Source organism: Tympanuchus pallidicinctus, unplaced genomic scaffold (genome assembly GCF_026119805.1).
Source record: "Tympanuchus pallidicinctus isolate F22 unplaced genomic scaffold, pur_lepc_1.0 scaffold28, whole genome shotgun sequence".
NCBI classification, from domain to species: Eukaryota; Metazoa; Chordata; class Aves; order Galliformes; family Phasianidae; genus Tympanuchus; species Tympanuchus pallidicinctus.
Genome location: NW_026294745.1, coordinates 2,712,974 through 2,730,956, shown reverse-complemented (window position 1 = coordinate 2,730,956; position 17,983 = coordinate 2,712,974). Strand labels below are relative to the sequence as shown.

The 17,983-nt window shown below is 54.3% G+C and overlaps 1 protein-coding gene across 16 annotated transcripts in view; it reads left to right on the top strand.

The window, feature by feature from the left end:
- NCOR2 (nuclear receptor corepressor 2) overlaps positions 1–17,983 on the top strand; it is a 163,947-nt gene that overhangs the window by 79,289 nt on the left and 66,675 nt on the right. For all 16 annotated transcript variants that reach the window (XM_052691171.1, XM_052691170.1, XM_052691168.1 and 13 more), the window contains exons 6-8: positions 122–235; positions 9,095–9,151; positions 11,966–12,018. In XM_052691171.1, coding sequence (XP_052547131.1) covers positions 122–235; positions 9,095–9,151; positions 11,966–12,018 — 224 coding nt within the window. The remainder of the gene's footprint in view (positions 1–121; positions 236–9,094; positions 9,152–11,965; positions 12,019–17,983) is intronic.

Genomic DNA, 17,983 nt, shown 5'->3' with positions numbered 1-17,983 from the left:
GCCCGTGGTGGCTCCCAGTAAGCTTTCTGTATTGGTCATGGTACCGCAGAGAGTCTCGTGTGGACGGGGATGGCAGCGTTTCTCGCTGTGACTCACTCTCCTCCCCCCTTTCCTTCCACAGCAACAGTTGGAGGAAGAAGCAGCCAAACCACCAGAGCCTGAAAAACCCATCTCCCCCCCTCCTATCGAATCCAAACATCGCAGCTTGGTGCAGATCATCTACGACGAGAACAGGGTAAGTCTGGAAAAGATGGAAATTCAAATGTGTGGTTGTGCTGTGTCATCCTGGCCTGGGCTGGGAGGGTTTTGTGTGGGGCAGATGGGGATTGCCCCGGGCGAGTTCCTTGGTGAAGGCTGTGGGCAGATGTGATGGATGGAGCTCTGTCCAGAGCCGTGACGATGGAGGGCTGAGCCCTGGGGCGCACTCTCTGCTCTGTGGATTAAGTGCCACGTGAGAACCTGCTTTTGTAGGGTTTCCTGCTGTATGTGTTAGATCGGAAGCATTGGAATCCTGCCTGTTAAACAGCTTGCTTTATCTTCTCCCCTGGAGTGAACATGGTAGAAAATTGTCTTTAATGATGGGCTTTGGCTTGGTGGGCTGCACAGGTGGAGGGGGACATCCATGCTGCTCCAATACTGGCAGCCAGCTACGAGCCCTCCTGGCTGCCCCTGGGCCGTGGGGCTGGTGCAGAAGAACGTGCATTGTGGGTCTTTGATGCTGGAAATGGCATTAGCAAAGGTCATGCTGGCGTCGCTGTGTTTGGATCTCTGCCTTGACCGCTCGTTTGTTGTGCTCAGCCATCGCCTGCAATAGCAGCCTGACGAGATGTGAATTTTGCTGTGTGCTTTGGAGGGATGCTGGAAAATTGGGCCCTTTGGAAGATAATCAAGCACATTCATTTTCATTTAGGTGTTGGATAAAAAGGATGATTTTGCATAAAAGGAAAACTACCAGTCGCTAATTATTTTGAATTGTGAAGCCTGAGATTTTACTGGGAGCTGCAGAAATCCAGGTGCCTGATGCTAAAAGAAAAGAAAAATAAATCACATACTCTGTGCTCACAGGCAGCGCCGTTTCCCTGGTTGTACTTTCCCATCTGCCTCTCTCCATTAGCAGTAGGAAGCAAGCCGAGGGCAGCACGACTGAGGTGTGAGCGCACAGCAGAGCTGGGCTGGCCCTGCAGAGCTGGGCCTTGGAGCCCTTCTGCTCCACAGCATGGCCAGGCATCCTGCCCAGGAGCCTTGGGCTAGGCAGCTTCTGACTGCCATGCAAGGGTTGGGTTCACAAAAGGAGACCTCAGATATTTTCATTCTTATTCCATTGACCTCATCCTCCCTGGATGCTGTTTTGGACTTGGTCCACATGGTGTGGGGAAGAAGCAGGTGTTGGTGAGGCAGGGAAGGAAAGGTGATCTTCAGAGGCTGCATCTGTGACAAGCTGCTTTGCAGCAGTTGCTGTTAGCAGGAGCTGGCTCAGAGCACAATCCTGCTGGGCCCGTCTTACTGTGCTTCCTCTGCTCCGTCCTGCCCAGCAGCAGGGCCATGCTTGCCCTCTTGTCTCTCCGAATCCCCTCCGCCTCTCTGTGTGGTCTCTGAATGAGTGAAGATTCCTCCCACTGAGAGCAGCGTGTCAGCAAGCTGTCTGCGGGCAGCGGGGCTCAGGCCGAGCAGCCCTTCCCTTCTGCCTGGCAGAAACCACAGCGGGTGGTGGCAGAGTTCCTCCTTTGGGGAAGGCACGATCCGTTCATGGCTGCAGAGCAAGCAGAGGCCCTGCTGTGTCCTCGTCCTGCCTGCAGCTCGCAGTGTGGGCTGGTGGGTGGCTGTGTGGAGCAGTGCAGGCGGCGCAGTTCGTGGCATCGCTGCAGGAGCACGTGTGGGACCTGGGAATTGCTGTCCCCTGAACGGCAGCCTCAGCTCTCAGCTGGGCAGCTCTCTTGGTCGGAGCAGCTGCAGGGCCCCGCTTCCACACCTTTGGAGCTGAGCTGCTGCCCGGCACGCGGTGCCGACCTGTTCCCAGCCCTGTGCTGAGTGCAGCACAGAGGGAGCGAGAGCCCTGCAGTGGGGAGAGGAGGTTATGTGAGGACAGAGCAGCTAGAAACGCCGGAAAATCGAGTTAGCCAGCCGTTCTGTGACCTACTTTCCTTTTGGCGATAGCTGTGGCTTTTCAGGGGTGAATGGTTTCTAATTTTAGCCCTGCTTCATCAGGGAGGTCTGCCCGCTTCCTCTCCACCGTGCTGGGACGGCTGAGCGCCGGGCCGTGGGCTGGCAGTGCTGGTGCTGCTGGTCTCAGAACCTCATCGAGCTGCCTGTCCCACCTCCAGCCCTCTTACTGTGTGCCACTGGAAAAGTTCCTCAGCATCAGAGAGCGTCACTGTGAGAGCCTGACCTGCAGCCCCTCCTGCTGCGCTCTGCTGGGCAAGTAATTGATTTCCAGAAAGAAATCAGTTGGTTGTACAGATTGTGCTGGGGGCGGAGGGAAAAGCTCCGGTGACCACGATGGAGTGCTGCGTTGTCAGGGGATGTGAGGATGGTGCTGAGCTCCTGCAGACGCCGGATTGTGCCGGGCATCCCACGTGCTGCCTGGGGCTGGAGCTGTGCACAGCGGGCATCTCTGAAATGAAACTATGCTGGTGACCTTTAGAGCCATCCCTGCGGGAGAGAAGCTGATTCCTGCAGGGTCTGCCACCTCTGTGCTGGTAGCTATGATACAGGCTCTTCGTGGGCTTTAATTTGCTCCTCTGGGATGCATTATGATATTGAGAGAATTTATCTTCCTTCCATGTCGAAGCCCCGTGACCAGGGCACGTCCTCTGTCTGTATTTTTAGCTGTGGTTTTATCCTGCTGAGTTGTTGATGGGCTTCCTCGCATCCCTCTTCCCTTGGAATTGATTTAGCATACCTGGCCTTGAAGACATTCCTGTGTCCAATTAGCAGGTCCCTCATTAGGCAGGAGGGCAGTGCTGCTCTGAACTGCACCAGTGTGCCTGGAGCAGCCTTTGTGTTAATCCTCCCTAAGGGCCCCTTCGTACCCTGGCTCCCCATCAGCTCCAGTGCACACAGCGCTTTCTGCCGCTCTCTGTTCCCTCACAGAAGGAGAGGTCACCTGAGGACATGGTGTGACTTGTCCCACGTCAGCATGGGGCCGCCGGGTGCTGGGACCCACAGCAGCGCTGCACCCTGCGTGCCGTGGGGCCGTGCTGCCCTTTCCTGCTTTGTTGTCAGCTCTGTGAAATACCAGGTTTGATGCAGTGCAGGCAGGGGAAGCAGGCAGCACCGTCTGTCTCGCTCTGGGGATTGAGTTGGTGGAAATCAATAAGATTAAATTTTAATTCGTTTTCTGTCTCGGTGCATGTTCCTTCAAAAGGGCACAGCTATCTATCTATAAATTCAGCATTATGCTGTAAAATCGGAATTCAAAGGGTTGGTTTGAACTTTTTCCACCCCCTGCTGCTGTTGTGTCTGTGCGGAGCGTATTCCTGGCTATCCGCTTACCCTCATCTGCGCGCTCATAAAGCATTAATGCCCCATCCATAAATAAGGGAATAAATAAATGAGCGCTTTTAGCATTGCAAAGTACAATCTAGCTGCTGGCTGCTCGGAGCCACGGAGCGTGACTCAGATCCCATGGCGATTTTGTGTCTGTATAACTGATTTTCTATGAACTCCTGATTTACATGAGAAAGGGAAGAGTTGGGCCTGCATCGTCAGCGCAGAGCTGCGGTGCACGGAACCTTATCAGTGAAATGCCTTTTGAACATTAAATGGGCAGGTTTTTCTTCCAGCCCTGGTTGATGTGGGCAGGTAGGACGGGACAGTCTGTGTTTGACTGCTGAAAGAGCCCCGTTTGTTTTGCTTTTGATCCTGCTCGTATTTACCCTGGGATTGCCTCAGTGCAGCTCGGTGGTGCATGAGGAGCTTCCCAAAAGTCCAGGGGAAAACAGAGAGGTCAGAGGTCAGGTGCTGTTAACGCTGCTCTGTAACAGCAAGGTTGCAAAAGAGATGAGATTTGAACCTTCAGCCTGGAGCTGTTCAGAATCCTTTCACTTCTCCTCAGATATCAGAGAAAATAGCCAGATCCAGACCAGATACTGCAGTGTCCTGCATCTTCGAGTCCTGAAAATAAAGCCCAGCAGCACACGGAACTTGGGTACAGCATGAGAGAGAAGCATAAGCCCCGTGGCACAGTGCCTGCTCCTCGGATGGGGTGAGCAGACTCCTCCCAGCACAGCCTCAGTCCCTCTGAACCTCTCCTGCCTCAGTGTGGCACTGCAGCAGCGTGGCGCTGTGCTGTGTGCCATGGTGCCTGCAGGCTCTGCCCTCAGCGGTGGGCTCAGTGTGGGAGCAGCGCCCACAGAACACGGCAGCAGCCCCAGGAGGGATGGGGGCAGAGCTGCCGGGCTCGTCACGCTCTCACAGGGTGCCGGCCCTGCTGGTAGCACACGGACCCTTCCCTCAGTTTTCGTGTTCGTTACAGTGAGTCATTTGCCACCTTTGTGGCACGCAGCCATGGCGGGGAGTCCCTGGAATCTGCACTGCCAGTGCTCTGCAGCAGGGTGGACAGGGCGTGAGGAGAGAGCTTGGAAGGGGGGTTGTCGCATGCAAGGCAGCACGCTGCTGGGGATTGGCTCTGGGGGGTGAGAGGGAGAAGAGGTTGTTACCCCTGGTCCTGGGAGGGAAATCTTTCCTCAAGGACCATTAAAGTTGGAAAAGACCACTAAGAGCATCTAGTCCAACTGTTGGCTCCCCGCCTCATACCCACTGACTGTCCCTCAGTGCCACGGCTCTAGAGCACCTCTGGGTGACCCCCCCAGCTCCCTGAGCAGCCCATGACAGTGCTCACCACTCTTTCTGAGTGCCTGACCCTGTGGCCATCACCTCTTGCCCATGAAGCCAGCACTGTGAGGTCGCTCTTTGCTCCCAGCGGGTCAGCGCATGAATTTTCCTTTTAAATCCTCCAAACTGTTTGTCTTTCTGCACCCTGCAGAGCACTGGGGGTGTGGTGTCTCGCCTGAGGTTTTTCTGCTGTTTTCAGTGACACCACTTCTGAATTCCATCCCAAACAAGCTCCATTTCAGCCTGCTTGCTTGGCACGCCGGCCCGGCCGCTCCCCAGGCTGTGGTGCAGAGCTGCTGGCCCACTCAGTGCTGCTCCCTGCACTGCTGGCTGTGCCGTATCGCCGTGGGATCCCCAATAGGAGCGCTCCTGTCCCCCAGCACGCCGGCTGCCTGCGTCCCACGGGGTGCTATAAATAATGCTGGGAGCACAGTTCAGCGGCGCAGAGCGGGATGGAATGATGGCTGGAGCCATTCCAAGAAAGTGCCGCCTCCTAATTTCAGATCTGCTTTCTCAAAATAACCCCGTGTTTCCTTCACTTCCATTTTTAAACTTCGCTTTAAGAAGAGCCCCCGTGAGATCCCGGCCGCTCCCTGGCTCTGGGTGCTGTGATATGTTATGGGCTGAGATGCTGCTCTCTCCCTCCTTGTTACGTTCCGCTGGAGCAGACCTGATGTTTCCTTAAAAGGAAGCCAAATGCTTTTTAGGCTGATTGACCTTTGTGCTTCAGCTGTGGTTCTGCTGACATCTCCATCCTTCCAAACACAAGTGCAGAACTGCGGTGCCAGGGGCTTCACCTGTGTGTGTTTGTGCCCCAGAGGCTGTGCCTGTACCTGAGATGTATGTGTGCCACTGCTGTGCTGCTGGAGCAGAGCCACTCCGATGTAAATGGGAGCAAAATTCAGCCCACGGCTTTGGTTGTGCTGCAAACACTCTGTGCTGCTTGCTGTAGCAGTATTTCAGGACTCCATACCAGATCTGGAAAAGGGGTCATTAGCTGCTTGCTGGGGAGCAGCAGAGGGGCTATAAAACCAGTGGGGATCTTCTTGCATCTCACCAGAAAAATGTCTGTGTTTGCTTCCTGATCCTTTCCCTTCTGTTAAATAACAGGGGTTGCAGGCACAGCTGGCCGGCCACGTTGTTCAGCTGCTGTAGGGTGAACCCTCCAGTACCCTTCTGCAGGTCACCCACTAAGCGTGCTCCTCACGGCACAGCAGCAGAGCTGAGCCATGCTGGCCATGCCTGTGGAGAAGGGTCCGGCAGGGCTCACGGTGCACGAGGAGCTGTGCTGGCGCTGCCTGCTGTCAGGTTGGGCTGAGTGCCCCCAGCCTGGCCACGGGGCAGTGTGTTCTCCATCTGTGTGTCCTCGGGCACGGGGTTCCCTCCTGCAGGTGACACCTGCCGCTCAGCTCTGGGTGGTTCTCCTGTGATCTGGTAAAGGCAGCGAGGAGCATCGGCGATTAGCTTGTGTGTCAAATGCTAATTGGGCAGCCTTCGTGGCAGAGGCGTTTCTTTGTGTGCATACAGAGACGCCCCGTGCTCAGAATAGCTTTCCCTCCTGATCGTTCGTTCTGGAGATGTGTACTTACAGTCAGTTAATGCAAGACAAATTATGTCATTCTTCTTGATTCGCCACATATTCTGCCTTTGGTGTTTTGCCTCTGGCTTGTCTCATTCAATTGTCTAAACGTGGCAAACATAGCAGCTGAGTATGTGCAGGTTTTTCGTGGAGTTAATCACGTTGCACACACAGACCTCTGGTGTCATCAACTCATGGCTGCAGTTCTAATGCCCTCATCCTTCCCTGCACCAAATTTTATCCCAATTGTAACGATATGAAGCTTCCCGGTGCTCTGTGCAGGTGCTCTGAGGTTGGCAGGTTTTATTGCTCTCAGAGACCAAAATGTTGAGCACTGGCTGCGAGCACCCTGCGGCGGGATGATTGGGTTGATGGTTGGACTCGGTGATCTTAGTGGTCTTTTCTGACCTTAATGATTCTATGGAGCTGCGAATATTTCAGTCTGGCAGCTCCCAGGGCAGACTTTGCTTCTTCCTGCTGATGAAGTCTGAAGTTCTGCAGTGGAAACATTCAGTGCTCTGCAGTGCCTTCTGGGGAGCTTTGGACGGGCTCTTTGGGTTTCTTAACTAAGCTGGGTTTGACAGCACTGAAACTTTTTATTTCCCTTAATTTTTTCACGTGAAGTCAAGCAGAGCAGTTCACTGAATAGCTGAGGCACACCTGAGTGTTGAGGCCTGTGCACAAGTCTGCCCAATTTGATGCCCCAAGAGGAGAATTCAGGGTCAGAGCTGGAGCTATACATGAACCCCTCACTGCTTGGAGCTCCCTTGGTGACAGCAGAGTTGGAACCTGTAGGAGTTGAGACCTGTTTGTGCCCTGTGTGCTCAAAGGAGTTTGAGGTAGTTTATTACCCCTTGGAAAATGCAACGGCTGTAAATCCAGGGCTGCAGGGAAAGCCAGCCCCTGAGCCATATGTTTTCCGATGCTCATCACTCATTTTCACAGCCCGGCTCCTGGTTTTGTTTGGGGATGCCCCATGTTCTCCCTGCTTTCTGCCGCCAGGCGCACGGCCCAGCAGCCAGCACAGGGCTGCATGCACGCGGTGAGGCCGCTGGGTGGCCGCACCGCGTTGCAGCCTGGGCTGCGGGGCTCTGCGCTGCACAGCGCGCCCTGGGCAGGCTGCTCCGGAGTGCAGCCCAAAGCTGCTCGCCGCTGGGAGGTCAGCAGCAAAGAGGGCAGAGCGTGGGGCTGAGCCGTGCTTCTGGTCTGCTGCCGTGTGTGTGCGTGGCCCCAAGGGCTGCTCACGGCACAAGTGACATCCAGGAGTCTCCGTGGGCTGCATAGGAACCCCGCAGCAGGGTGTAGAGCATTGGTAGCGGTGCTGCTGTGCTGCATGGGGAACGTGCCAAACTCGTGGTTACATCTCTTGTAGCATCCTTGAAGTCACTTCTGAATTGCGGAAAGCACTGCATCCTGCCGGGTGTGCAGTAAGGGAGGAGCTGGCAGCTCATCTCAGCACCACCTGGGTTCTGCAGCCACTGGGGACCTGCAGTTGGCTGTGGGCACAGTGACTCATCCCTCTGGTCCCCTGGCCAGGTTTGCAAAAGTGCACGCTCACAGCTCAGACTGTGTGGGTGTGCGAAGCCCCAGCGAGGAGCTCACGCTGTGCGGGGTTGGCGGGCACCTCCTGGCACCATGCAGCGGCCGTGAGCTGGGGCTGATATGCCAGAAAGCAGCATGAGTGACAGCCCCTCCCCTGCTTGCTGCAGCTCCTGCCAGGAGCCCGGCTGCATCTCCTGCCAGCTGAAATCCCAGCTCTCAGATCCTGCAGAGCTGTAGTGCTTGCTGGGTTAAAGCTCTGAATGCGCTTCAAAAAAGGTTGGTTTTTTTTTTATCCTCTCCCCTCCGCACGGGTGAATCCTGTGAAGCTCAGCTGCCCACACTGCTCCTGCAGCCTCTTGGAGGCAGCCTGGATTTCCTCTCTCCCTACCCCTTGTGAAAAAGGACCTATGTGATGGAACAAATGCCTTTGAAAATCCATCTCCGTGGCCCCTCGCCGCCAGGTATCCGGCTGTACCGCGTCGGTCCCAAAGCGATGTGGATTTATTGGACTGTTAGTAAGAGCAATTGAAAAGCCCGGCTTTGCAGGGAAGTGCTGTTTACTGAGAACGTCACCTTTTATTTAATGTCCTGCTGCAATGAACCCATGTCTCTTTTCAGGCCTGTTTGATTAGGAAGCGCCGCGCAGCCCCCTGTGGGTTGCTGTTTTCTCTAACCTGTGTGAGGGATGGGGGGCATGGAAGGGGCAGAGCAGGGCTGTGAGGGGGGGGGAGTGGTGGAGATGAGGAGCCTAGGGCAGCTCCAACCTAATGATCACATGCTCACCGATGGATGGATCCTAGAAAGGGCATCTCTGTGTTCATGCTGACTTGCTCATGCTGAGGCTGTGTCAAGGTAACCTGCACGGTGCTGCAACTCCAGGGCTGGGCTGGGAGAGGACAGAGGCTTCTGCTGCTCCTGAGGGTTTTGTAGTTGGGGTGGCTCTCTGCAGTGCCAGGAGGAGCTCAGGAGCTGTGCGTTGGATGTGTGATACCTTGCTGCCCGCAGGGCTTTCCTGCTGTCCTCTTTCAGGTGCAGGTGGGTTTGGTTGGGAAGGGGTTTGGGTGCTGGGTAGTAGTGCTGCTGTAGTCAGTGGTAGAAATAACTTCTTTTCTTTCTTCTTCTTCCCTTTCCTCTGTGCAGAAGAAGGCAGAAGCTGCCCACCGCATCCTGGAAGGGCTGGGTCCGCAGGTGGAGCTGGTGAGTGTTCCCCATGGCCGTGGGCATTGTGGAGATTCCCCGGGAGGTGTGGGGCTGAGCCACGAGGAGGAAACGCTGTGGGCCAGGCCATCTAGCTGTCATGGCACCAGGACAGGAAGCAAAGTGGCTGAGCTGAGCATTGAGCACACACAGCCTCTCTGGAGAGCATTAACCCTTCGCTCCTCTGTCTTGCGCTGCAGTAGGGCAGAGTGATGCTCCTGCACAGCCTGCAGTGGGATGCTGCGTCTGAGGCAAATGCAGGAGGTGCTGGGGAAGGGGCTCGGGGAGCACGCACCAACCATAGTCTGCAGGTATCAGGATCTGCATGGATCCTATTTCTGTGATTCTGTGCACAGAGAAGTTTAGAAAAACACATTTACTAAATTGTCGTTGTGGGGCTACTCCCTCATTCAGCAAATTACAGCTGTAAGTTAAGCAGCTGGATGCTGGAGGGTGGCTGAATTTAGCACCTGAAGGGCTGTGAACTGAAGAAAGGTGCTGGAAAAATAGGCATTGGGAGTAACGCTGCAGGAGGGAAGCAGCTGGAAAGGTCAGAGCGGGCCGTATTTGGGTCTGGCAGCACCTCTTGCATTGGCTGTGGGGTGCAGCAGAGGGAGCCCTGGCTGCTGGGTGAGCACACAGCACAACTGTGCTCATCAGCTGTAATTAGGACTGGTCTTGTGGAGGTGGCACTAATCACCGTCCTCCCCGAGGGCGGAAGGGAGAGGTCATAGAGGAATTAGTGGTCAGCAAGCTGCAGCCACTTCCTTGCCCAAGGAGGTAGGGCACATTATACTCCTTTGAGTCACTGGGGTCAAACAATGCATTGATGCTTCCTCACCTAAAACACGCTGTGTTGCCTTTCTTTTCCCCTACACTTTTATTTTGATTTCTGGAAGCTTTGCCTTCGGGTGCTATTGCTCCAGAGCCAGCCTTGTGTGGTGGAGAAGGAAATCTTCCAGCACACCTGCTTGCTCGTGGAGGCTGCCTGCAGCGTCGGATGGAGGAAGTTTTGACAGGGATCTGCTGTAGTTCGAGTGGGGGCTTACCCAGCAGTTTGGGTCTGTGTCATGGGTTTCCCCTCAAGCTGGAAACTGCTGGGTGATGGCCCAGCTCTGGTAGGAAGCTCAGACTCCTGGCTTCAGTCTTCTCAGCAGCCTCTGTGCTCACCAGCACCACGCTCTGGGAGCTGAGCATCTCAAGGAAGCAGCTCCTCCTCTGTTTCCAGCTTCTTGCAGCTTTGATCTCACACGACCCGGTCCCTCAGCCTGTTACCGCTGTCTCTCTGACCTGCCTGGGGGCGGCTCTGATGTGTGTGTCCTTTGCCTTGTGTTAAAGCCCAGCTGTGCCTTTGGCAGGAGTTCTCTTGTTCTGCTGCAAAGAGAAGTTTGCTGTTCACTGGGTTATCCCTGCAACGTACTTGGGACCCATTAAACTGACCCCTGCATTCCCCAGGGAGAAATTTCATGGAGATTTGTGCTCTGAGCGTTGCAGTGACCAGAAAGCAGTTGATGGCTTTTGTTGTGTTTAATTTTTAAAGACCTTTCAGTAAATCCAAGATTTTTCCAGTAACAGCTCGCGTTGCAGTTTTGTTTTTCTTAAGTGTCATCCCCCAGAGAAATGCATTACACGTCCCTTATGAGGAGAGATGCTGTGAATGCTGCCAGCACATCCCCGGCCATCTGACCGGTCAGGTTTACTCAGTGAGTTGCTGTCTGTGCAGGCTGCGGATGGCTCGTAGGAAGGGCAGTGGTTCTCAGGCCCTGCCCTTTTGAGAAGGAAGTGTTTGGCTGTGGGGTAGGTGAGCAGCCCTCCTGGGCTGAGCTGAGTGACAGGGCTCTCTGCGGAGTCCCCTCTAGATGCTCTGTTGTGGTTTTGTGTTTGGTCCCTGAGTTTTGTAGTAGGGAACACTCGGGCTTTTCTCTGTCAGCAATGCTTGCAGCACTTGTCTGTTAGCACTTAGGTTTGCTAACCAAGTAAGTGGCCACTTCTATCACAGATCAGTGATGGTGGAAATGAATCAGCAGCCCTTGGTGAGCTGAGCAGCAGCAGGGCATCCGTGACAACGAGAAGCCTCTAACCTAGGCACAAAATGTTCCTCCCGCCCCCTGCTCTGAGAGGAAGACACTTGTGCCTCATCACGTGCCAGCTTGTTTGCTTTGGTTTTTGTGAGCGCAGAGGGAAGGAAGGCGCTTTTATTTACCAGCATTTCCAATTCCTGCAATCCTTTCCCAAGAGGCAGCCGCTGGTCAGGGCAGCCTACTGGATGCTGTGAGCGTTCCCAGCTTACCTTCTCTTGATCTTCAGCTGGGATGGGCACCAGCTAGCGTACAAACCCTGCCGTGCCCCAGCCCGTCGGGTCCCCGTGCCCAGGGGCAGCTCCCTTTGCACTGCTGGGCACCGCCGGGGCGAAGGCTCACCCTGCGCTCAGCGCCTCGCAGAGCTGCGGCAGCTTTCGTAGCGTAGCCATAACAATTTGCAGCGCAGGCTGCCTCTTCCCTCTCCCCTCGCCTCCCCCGTGTCGTATGTTCCAAAGCGCGCTGCCTTTGCAAGGAGCGCATAACAACCACGTACCGAGCTGCGTTTGTGGGCACTGCGGAGCGAAGGAATCGCTGTGAGCAGCTCAGTGCCTGCCTCCCCCGGGCTGCACGGCGCCGGCAGCCAGCCCTGCAGTACGTGTGGGGACGGGGCTGGGTGCTGCTGCGGGAGCATTGCTGGAGGGGATGGGAGCCCGCGGCGGCGCTGCTGACAGGTTGAAGTTTCTAAATGTCAGACCGTACCCATTTATGCCTTCATTTTTCTTATTTATTTCAGCCGTTATACAACCAGCCTTCAGACACCAGGCAATACCATGAAAACATTAAAATGTAAGTACGTGGCAATAAAGGCTATTTGAAATGTCAGGTTGTGCGTTAGGCTGCGGCAGGGGATGCTCGCTTGCTCCTGGTTCCCATTTCCTACCGTGATTCTCCATTGGAGCTGCAGGGAGTGCAGCTCTGTGTGGTGCTGCAGGGCTGCTCTGCTTCCCTGGGGGCTGCCAGCATCCAGGGCTGTGTGGGGCTTTGCTGGGTGTGTTTCACACATATGAAATCGATCGCCTGTGTGTGTGTGTGTGTGTTTGCATGCAGGGAGCAGGAGGGAAGTGGAAAGTTGCAATTACCATTCGATTTTTGCGAAGCACCTCTTGAATGTCTGACAGCAATTGGTTGTTTCAGAGATACTTATGAGTCTCATTAATCATCTAATTTATGGCTTATCACCTCGATCCACGATTTAATCATCAACTTGCATTTAATAACCACAGTGACTTCCTGAATAGAGGAGAAATAAAATAGGCAGTGAGAACAGTGGTAATTGTGATCGTTGTTGGAAAAGGGAATAGTCAGACCTGGTCTGGAACTCCTGTCTGGCCGGAGGGAGACAGTGGTGGCTCTAGTCTGTTTTGATATGGGCTCAGTCAGCTACTGATAATCATCTTTAAGAATCTATTAACCAAAGTTAATAATCTTTGGTCTGTTAATTGATGCTGGGGAAATTAGAGGGGAAGAGTTAACAGGCTCCTGCTGTTCTGTGTGCTGCCAGGGCTGTGTGCAGGGGCTGAGGGGTCCCCTGTGCCCCTCTGTGTGCTGCTGGTGGGCTGGGCCTGGGGGGCATTCCAAGCAGATGGGAGCTTTGTCCTTGAGAGAAGGAGTTAAAGGAGCTCCTGGTACTTCACCTGCTCCCTCTTCCCCTGCTGATATTTGTAGTTTTGTGATCATGTTTTCCTGCAATTTGAATCAGTTCAGCTTTATTTCCTGCATGGAAGGTGGTCACTGGGAAGGAGCCTCAAGGAGTGGGGCTGCCCTGAGCCCCCAGAGGTAACCCAAGGAGAGGCAGCAGGTACTTCTGCTGATTAATGCTGCAAAGTATGGGAAGGAAAACACATTTTAGTGAAAAGCCGCCATCTCCTCCTAGCAGAAGCCCTGCAATTAGCTGTGCTCAGCTCATTATCGATGCCAGCTGGGTGCATTTACTGATGTAGGTCAGGGAAAGGCCCTGCAGCTCTCTGGGCTCCAGATGCTGCTGCTTCTGCCCGAGAGCCCATCCCAGGGGTCCCGGGTCCACTGTGCCACCTGCTGGGATGCGTAGCTACAGAGCATCCTGTTCTGCCTCGTGTCCGTGCTGGGTATGAGCCTTGTACCTGGGCACAGAAGGGCAGTTGGGCTTATTCTGTTCACAGATGCCTTTTTTCTTTTTATTTTTCCCCAACTTCTCCTTTGTAGGATTTTTTTTCTCAGTTTGCACGTCAGTGGGAGGGCATTTGAATATCACAGCGCCAGGATTCCTCGATTTCTCTGCAGTGACACTCCACGTTGCAACACTGCTTTAATCCCTCCTGCTTGTTTGCTTTGCCTTCAGCTGGAATGAGTCACTTGTGCTGATGGAGCTGACTGGGGACTTACGGAAAGATTTCCTGCTCTTCCAAAAATGTTCCCTCTCTTATTTTCATGGAGCTTTATGGCTTGTCTCCTATTCAGTACACTTAGAATTAATTTCATGCCCCAGTTCATTCCAGTGTCTGTAGTTTCCAAAGGCTTTTAAGTCCCTTTTAACGGCCTCGCTGTGCTCTGCTGCCCGGCTGCTCGGGTCCCCTCGGTTCACGCAGGAGCGCGGGCTCCAGGCAGACGTGGTTAATGTTGTATGGTGCAGCTGCTGTGGGATGGAAGGCACAGCCGAGCGGGTTGCGGCAAGGCGCTGACCTCCCTGGGCCGGGCTGGTGTCCTGTGTGTGCTGCTGGGCAGGGCTCTGCTGCTCCATCAGCACCAGGCAGCACTTAGGGAGCTTATACTGATGGGGATGGGTGGGCAGCCAGCAGGCGGTGCGGCTGGGTGATCTTTAAGGTCCCTTCCAACCTACGCCATCCTGTGATTGTTTGACATGCAGCAACGCAGAGGACACCAAATCCTGCCCTAGCAGAACCTGTTCCGTCTCTGAGGTGCTGTGCCAGGTGAGAGTTGTGCTCCCCACCTCAGCAGGGATCCTGCGTGTTCTCCTGCCACCAAAGGCATTGACCATCACTGCCCAAACACTTTGCAGAGAGACACGGTGCTGCTCACAGAGCAGCATCCATTACCTGCTGCCTACCTGGGGAGGGATTCTCAGAGGGGGCCTTCATTTGGCTGCAGCAGATTCCTGACCGGTCAGCCGTGAAAAACAGCCCCAGAGGGCTCTCCTCCCCTTCATAAAGCAGTCATGTTGAAATTGGTCTGTGAGATTTGAGTTTGAAAGCAAAACAGGAGCTTCTCAACCTTGAAAAAGCACGCTTTTCTGGGGAGGGAAAGCCTGCTTATGCAGAGCCTAAATCTTTGGGTTTTCAGAGAGGTTTAGGGGTTTCTGAACCCATTTTTGTTTTGAATTGCCTCTCCCCGTTTTCCCAAAAGAGCAGAGCAGCTTTCTTCTGAAAATCTGCTGCTAACTACAGCTTTCCAAATCACTTGTCACTTCGGCAAATTTAAGTCATCTTTTCATTACTGACTGTTTAGGGGGTTTAGTAGCATTGGATTGCCTCTGAATTCATAGTAGAAGCCTGACATGTCGCACAAATGCTCCTCCAAACCCTGTCATTACTAATGCATTCTCTTTCAGGTCTTTTTATTACAGCTTGTAGACATTTTCCTCATTAGAAATTCACCTAGCAGCTCCCTGCTCATCCCATTCAAGGTTCCTCATCTCTTTTATTCTCTATTTGCACACGCTAGGGCAGAAGTAATGCCTTGTGATGAATTTCTAAACGATGGAGACACGCTGCAACCTTCTGCTCGTTTCTCTAACCAAGACCACAGGCTGGTTTTGCTGGGGCTGTGGTGAGGAGCTTGGGCTGACAGCATCAGCGCAGCTCCCAGGGGACGCAGGGGCCGTGAGCATTTGTCTTGTAGTGCTCCTGAGCTTATAGGTGCTGAAGAGGATGGGAACCAATGCCCAACCTATGCTATGAAGCCTGGTTGCGGCTGTAACTGCTGCCGGGGGGCGGGGAGCACCTTGGTGGCAGGTGGATGGGCGTGCTGTGCTCACAGCCCCGCTGGCAGCACTGTTTGGTTGCAGCTGCCAGGAGGCTCCTCCGTTCCCGTTCCTTTCCTACGCGATAAATCTCGCCCTACAATGGCTTTGCCAGCTGCTGGTGGCCTCCTCCCCACAGCTCTCTGCAGGCTTGGTCCCTGCTTTGTTTGCTCTGGCTGTTCGATGAAAGACGTTCCTGTGTAATTAAATACCCGTGATTAGTTGTGATCAAACAGCAAACTTCCTTTCATCTCATCCTGCTCCGGCCCGAGGTCTCTGCAGGCGATCAGGGCCAGGTGTGCCGCAGTGCATCGGCCCTTGTGTCCTCGGGAGCCTTATCCCAGCCCCTGGCAGCGCCCGCACCTTCATACGCACCGCACCGGCACGCATGCGTGCGTCCTTACTGCAGGAGGACCACAGCCAAGCAATTCACGTGGAGCCCAGCCAAGTATCTCGAAAGTCAAAGTTACAGCTTCTCTCCTTGGCTGCCTGCATCGTGAAAGCCAAAAACCAGCGGCAGCCTTGCGCCGAGGCGATTAAGGTGGAAGCAGTGGCGGCCCTTTGCTTTGCTCTGGGTGGGAGATGGTTTTGCTTGGGTGCTGAGAGCAGTGCTCAGGTGTGTGACCTATGAGCAAGGTCAGTGGGGTGAGGATGAGGTATGTGAGGACGTGCAGTCCTCGCAGTCACACCCCGAATTACAGATACTTGGATCCTGCTTCCTGTTGGCAGGTGACTCCTGGGCCTCTGGCTTGTTTGACTTGTTGAGCCTCTGCTTGCTTCTGCCTGCTGCTGCTCGTGGGGCAGCGCTGGGGAGGCTGTCCCAGGAACCTCTTTGGTCCCCCTGGAGATTGGGCTCACCCTGTTCAGGTCAGGGTGCTGGAGACCAGCTGTGCTCATCCACCCAGACCCAAAGTGGGCGATGTGCCTCGTAAGAGCTGCTGCCACCCTGGGTGCCCAACGAAACGGGCTGCAGGATAAAGAATCCCCCGTCACCCCCAGCTTCCAGCAGCCTCGTGTCCATCCATCCCAGCTCTGCTCATCCCGTGTGTGGCACCGCCAATAACCAGGACCTGATGTTACAGCCCGACCCGTGTGTGACGTGAGCATCTCCTGCAGCACAGCAGTACTTGAAGCTGCCCCCGAGAGTCACTGTTGCTTTATGTAAGGAGCCTCCTTCTTCTGCCTGCAGGCGACTTGGCTTCTCCAAGCCAGCCAGGTCTTCAGATGGGACGCTTTACTGTGTGCCCAGGTGGGGAGATGAAGGATGCAGGCAGCTGGATCAGCTCCGGATGGGCTGCTGGAGGACAGCTGGCACTTCGCAGAGTGAGCGTTCCGTCCTGCTGCTCTGCTCTGTGTGCCTGTGCAGGACAGCAGCAGGCAGCCCTGCCTTCCTGGTGCTGCAAGAATTCCATGTTGCTGCTTGATGTGCCCGGGGAGCACAGCGTGCGCTTCTGAGACAAGTGGCCCGAGTTAACCTCGCTGCAAATGGTTTCTAAGTAACAGCAGCACGTGTAGCAAGATAAACTGTGAAGCCTATTTATATTTACCAGGATTTTATTAACCTTTGAAAGGACCTTATGCAAAAAAAACCATCAAGATAGTGGGGAAAAACATTTAGGGTTCTTAGCAGGGGGTTGTTGTTGTTTGTAATCCTTTCACTTTTTGATTACTTCAGCCTTCATAGTGGTAAACACACGGAGGCTTTCAAGGTATTCCTGATACTTGCAGCTGCAGAGCCATTAAATCTTTGCCTGTATTTGCACTTTCAAGGTCAGCCGTGATGCAGAACTCAAGGCAATGCATCAGCTGTGTAAAAGCTTCTCATTTTCTTCCCTTGCTCTCCCCTCTGCTGATGAGTTTTGTGCCAAAGCTCCACAGTGCTCCTGTGTGGACAGGTATTGATTGAGCTAAGCTGCCCCTTCCAAGGCCAAATCCTTCCCCAGGAGCACTCCCACTGATGGATTTCAGCTGAACCGTGTCAGCCAAAGTGCACCCGTCTGAGCTGTGCTGAAGTTACCACCATTAGCATCATTCCAGCAGAGTTTCCATCTGAACTGGGGTAAACAAGCAAACAATGGGAATGTGTCTTTTGGGCACAGCCTCCTGTTGGAGCTCACTTGCACAGAACCGAAGCCCTGGAACGCAATCTGTGGGATGGAAGGAGGGCTGCCTGCTGCAGCACCCCACAGCGCTGGAGATGGAGAGCTCTCACTGGCAGAACAGGACACAGGGACCCAAGACTCAGCTGGGTGCAGAGCCCTCAGGTGGGCTCAGGAGTGGGCAGTGGGTGCTGTTGGGCTGCCTGTGGGTGCTGGCGGAGTGCTGGGCTCTGCCTGCATCGGTGTGCCTGTTGTCATGGGCAGTTTGCTCAGAGCTGAGTGGTGAAATTAGTTCAGCCTGCCAAGCTGCTCTGTGGCTCCTCGGTGGATGTGCCACATGGACAGAGACGAAAGAGAGCAGCATTGTGTGATCCAGCAGAGAGAAGCCTTTGGCAGTGATACTTGTTAATGCATCTAATGAAACAGCTTCTGATCTTTGCGGTGCAGCCCAGAACAACAGTGGGTCCTTTGTAAACACACCATCAAAAAAAAAAAAAAAGAGCAAAAGCTGCATGTGCCCCATGCACCGATTTGTTCGTTCCCTTCACCTCCCTGTGCTGATCAGTGCCCCTTTGATTTCTGAAATGGAATCAAAAGTCAAGGTCTGATCTTCAAGCCCCTGCTCGGAACTTCGTTGTGTGTGAATCCCGGTGTGACCTGCAGGGCCCAGGAGCGCACCTGTGGGGTCTGCAGTTAC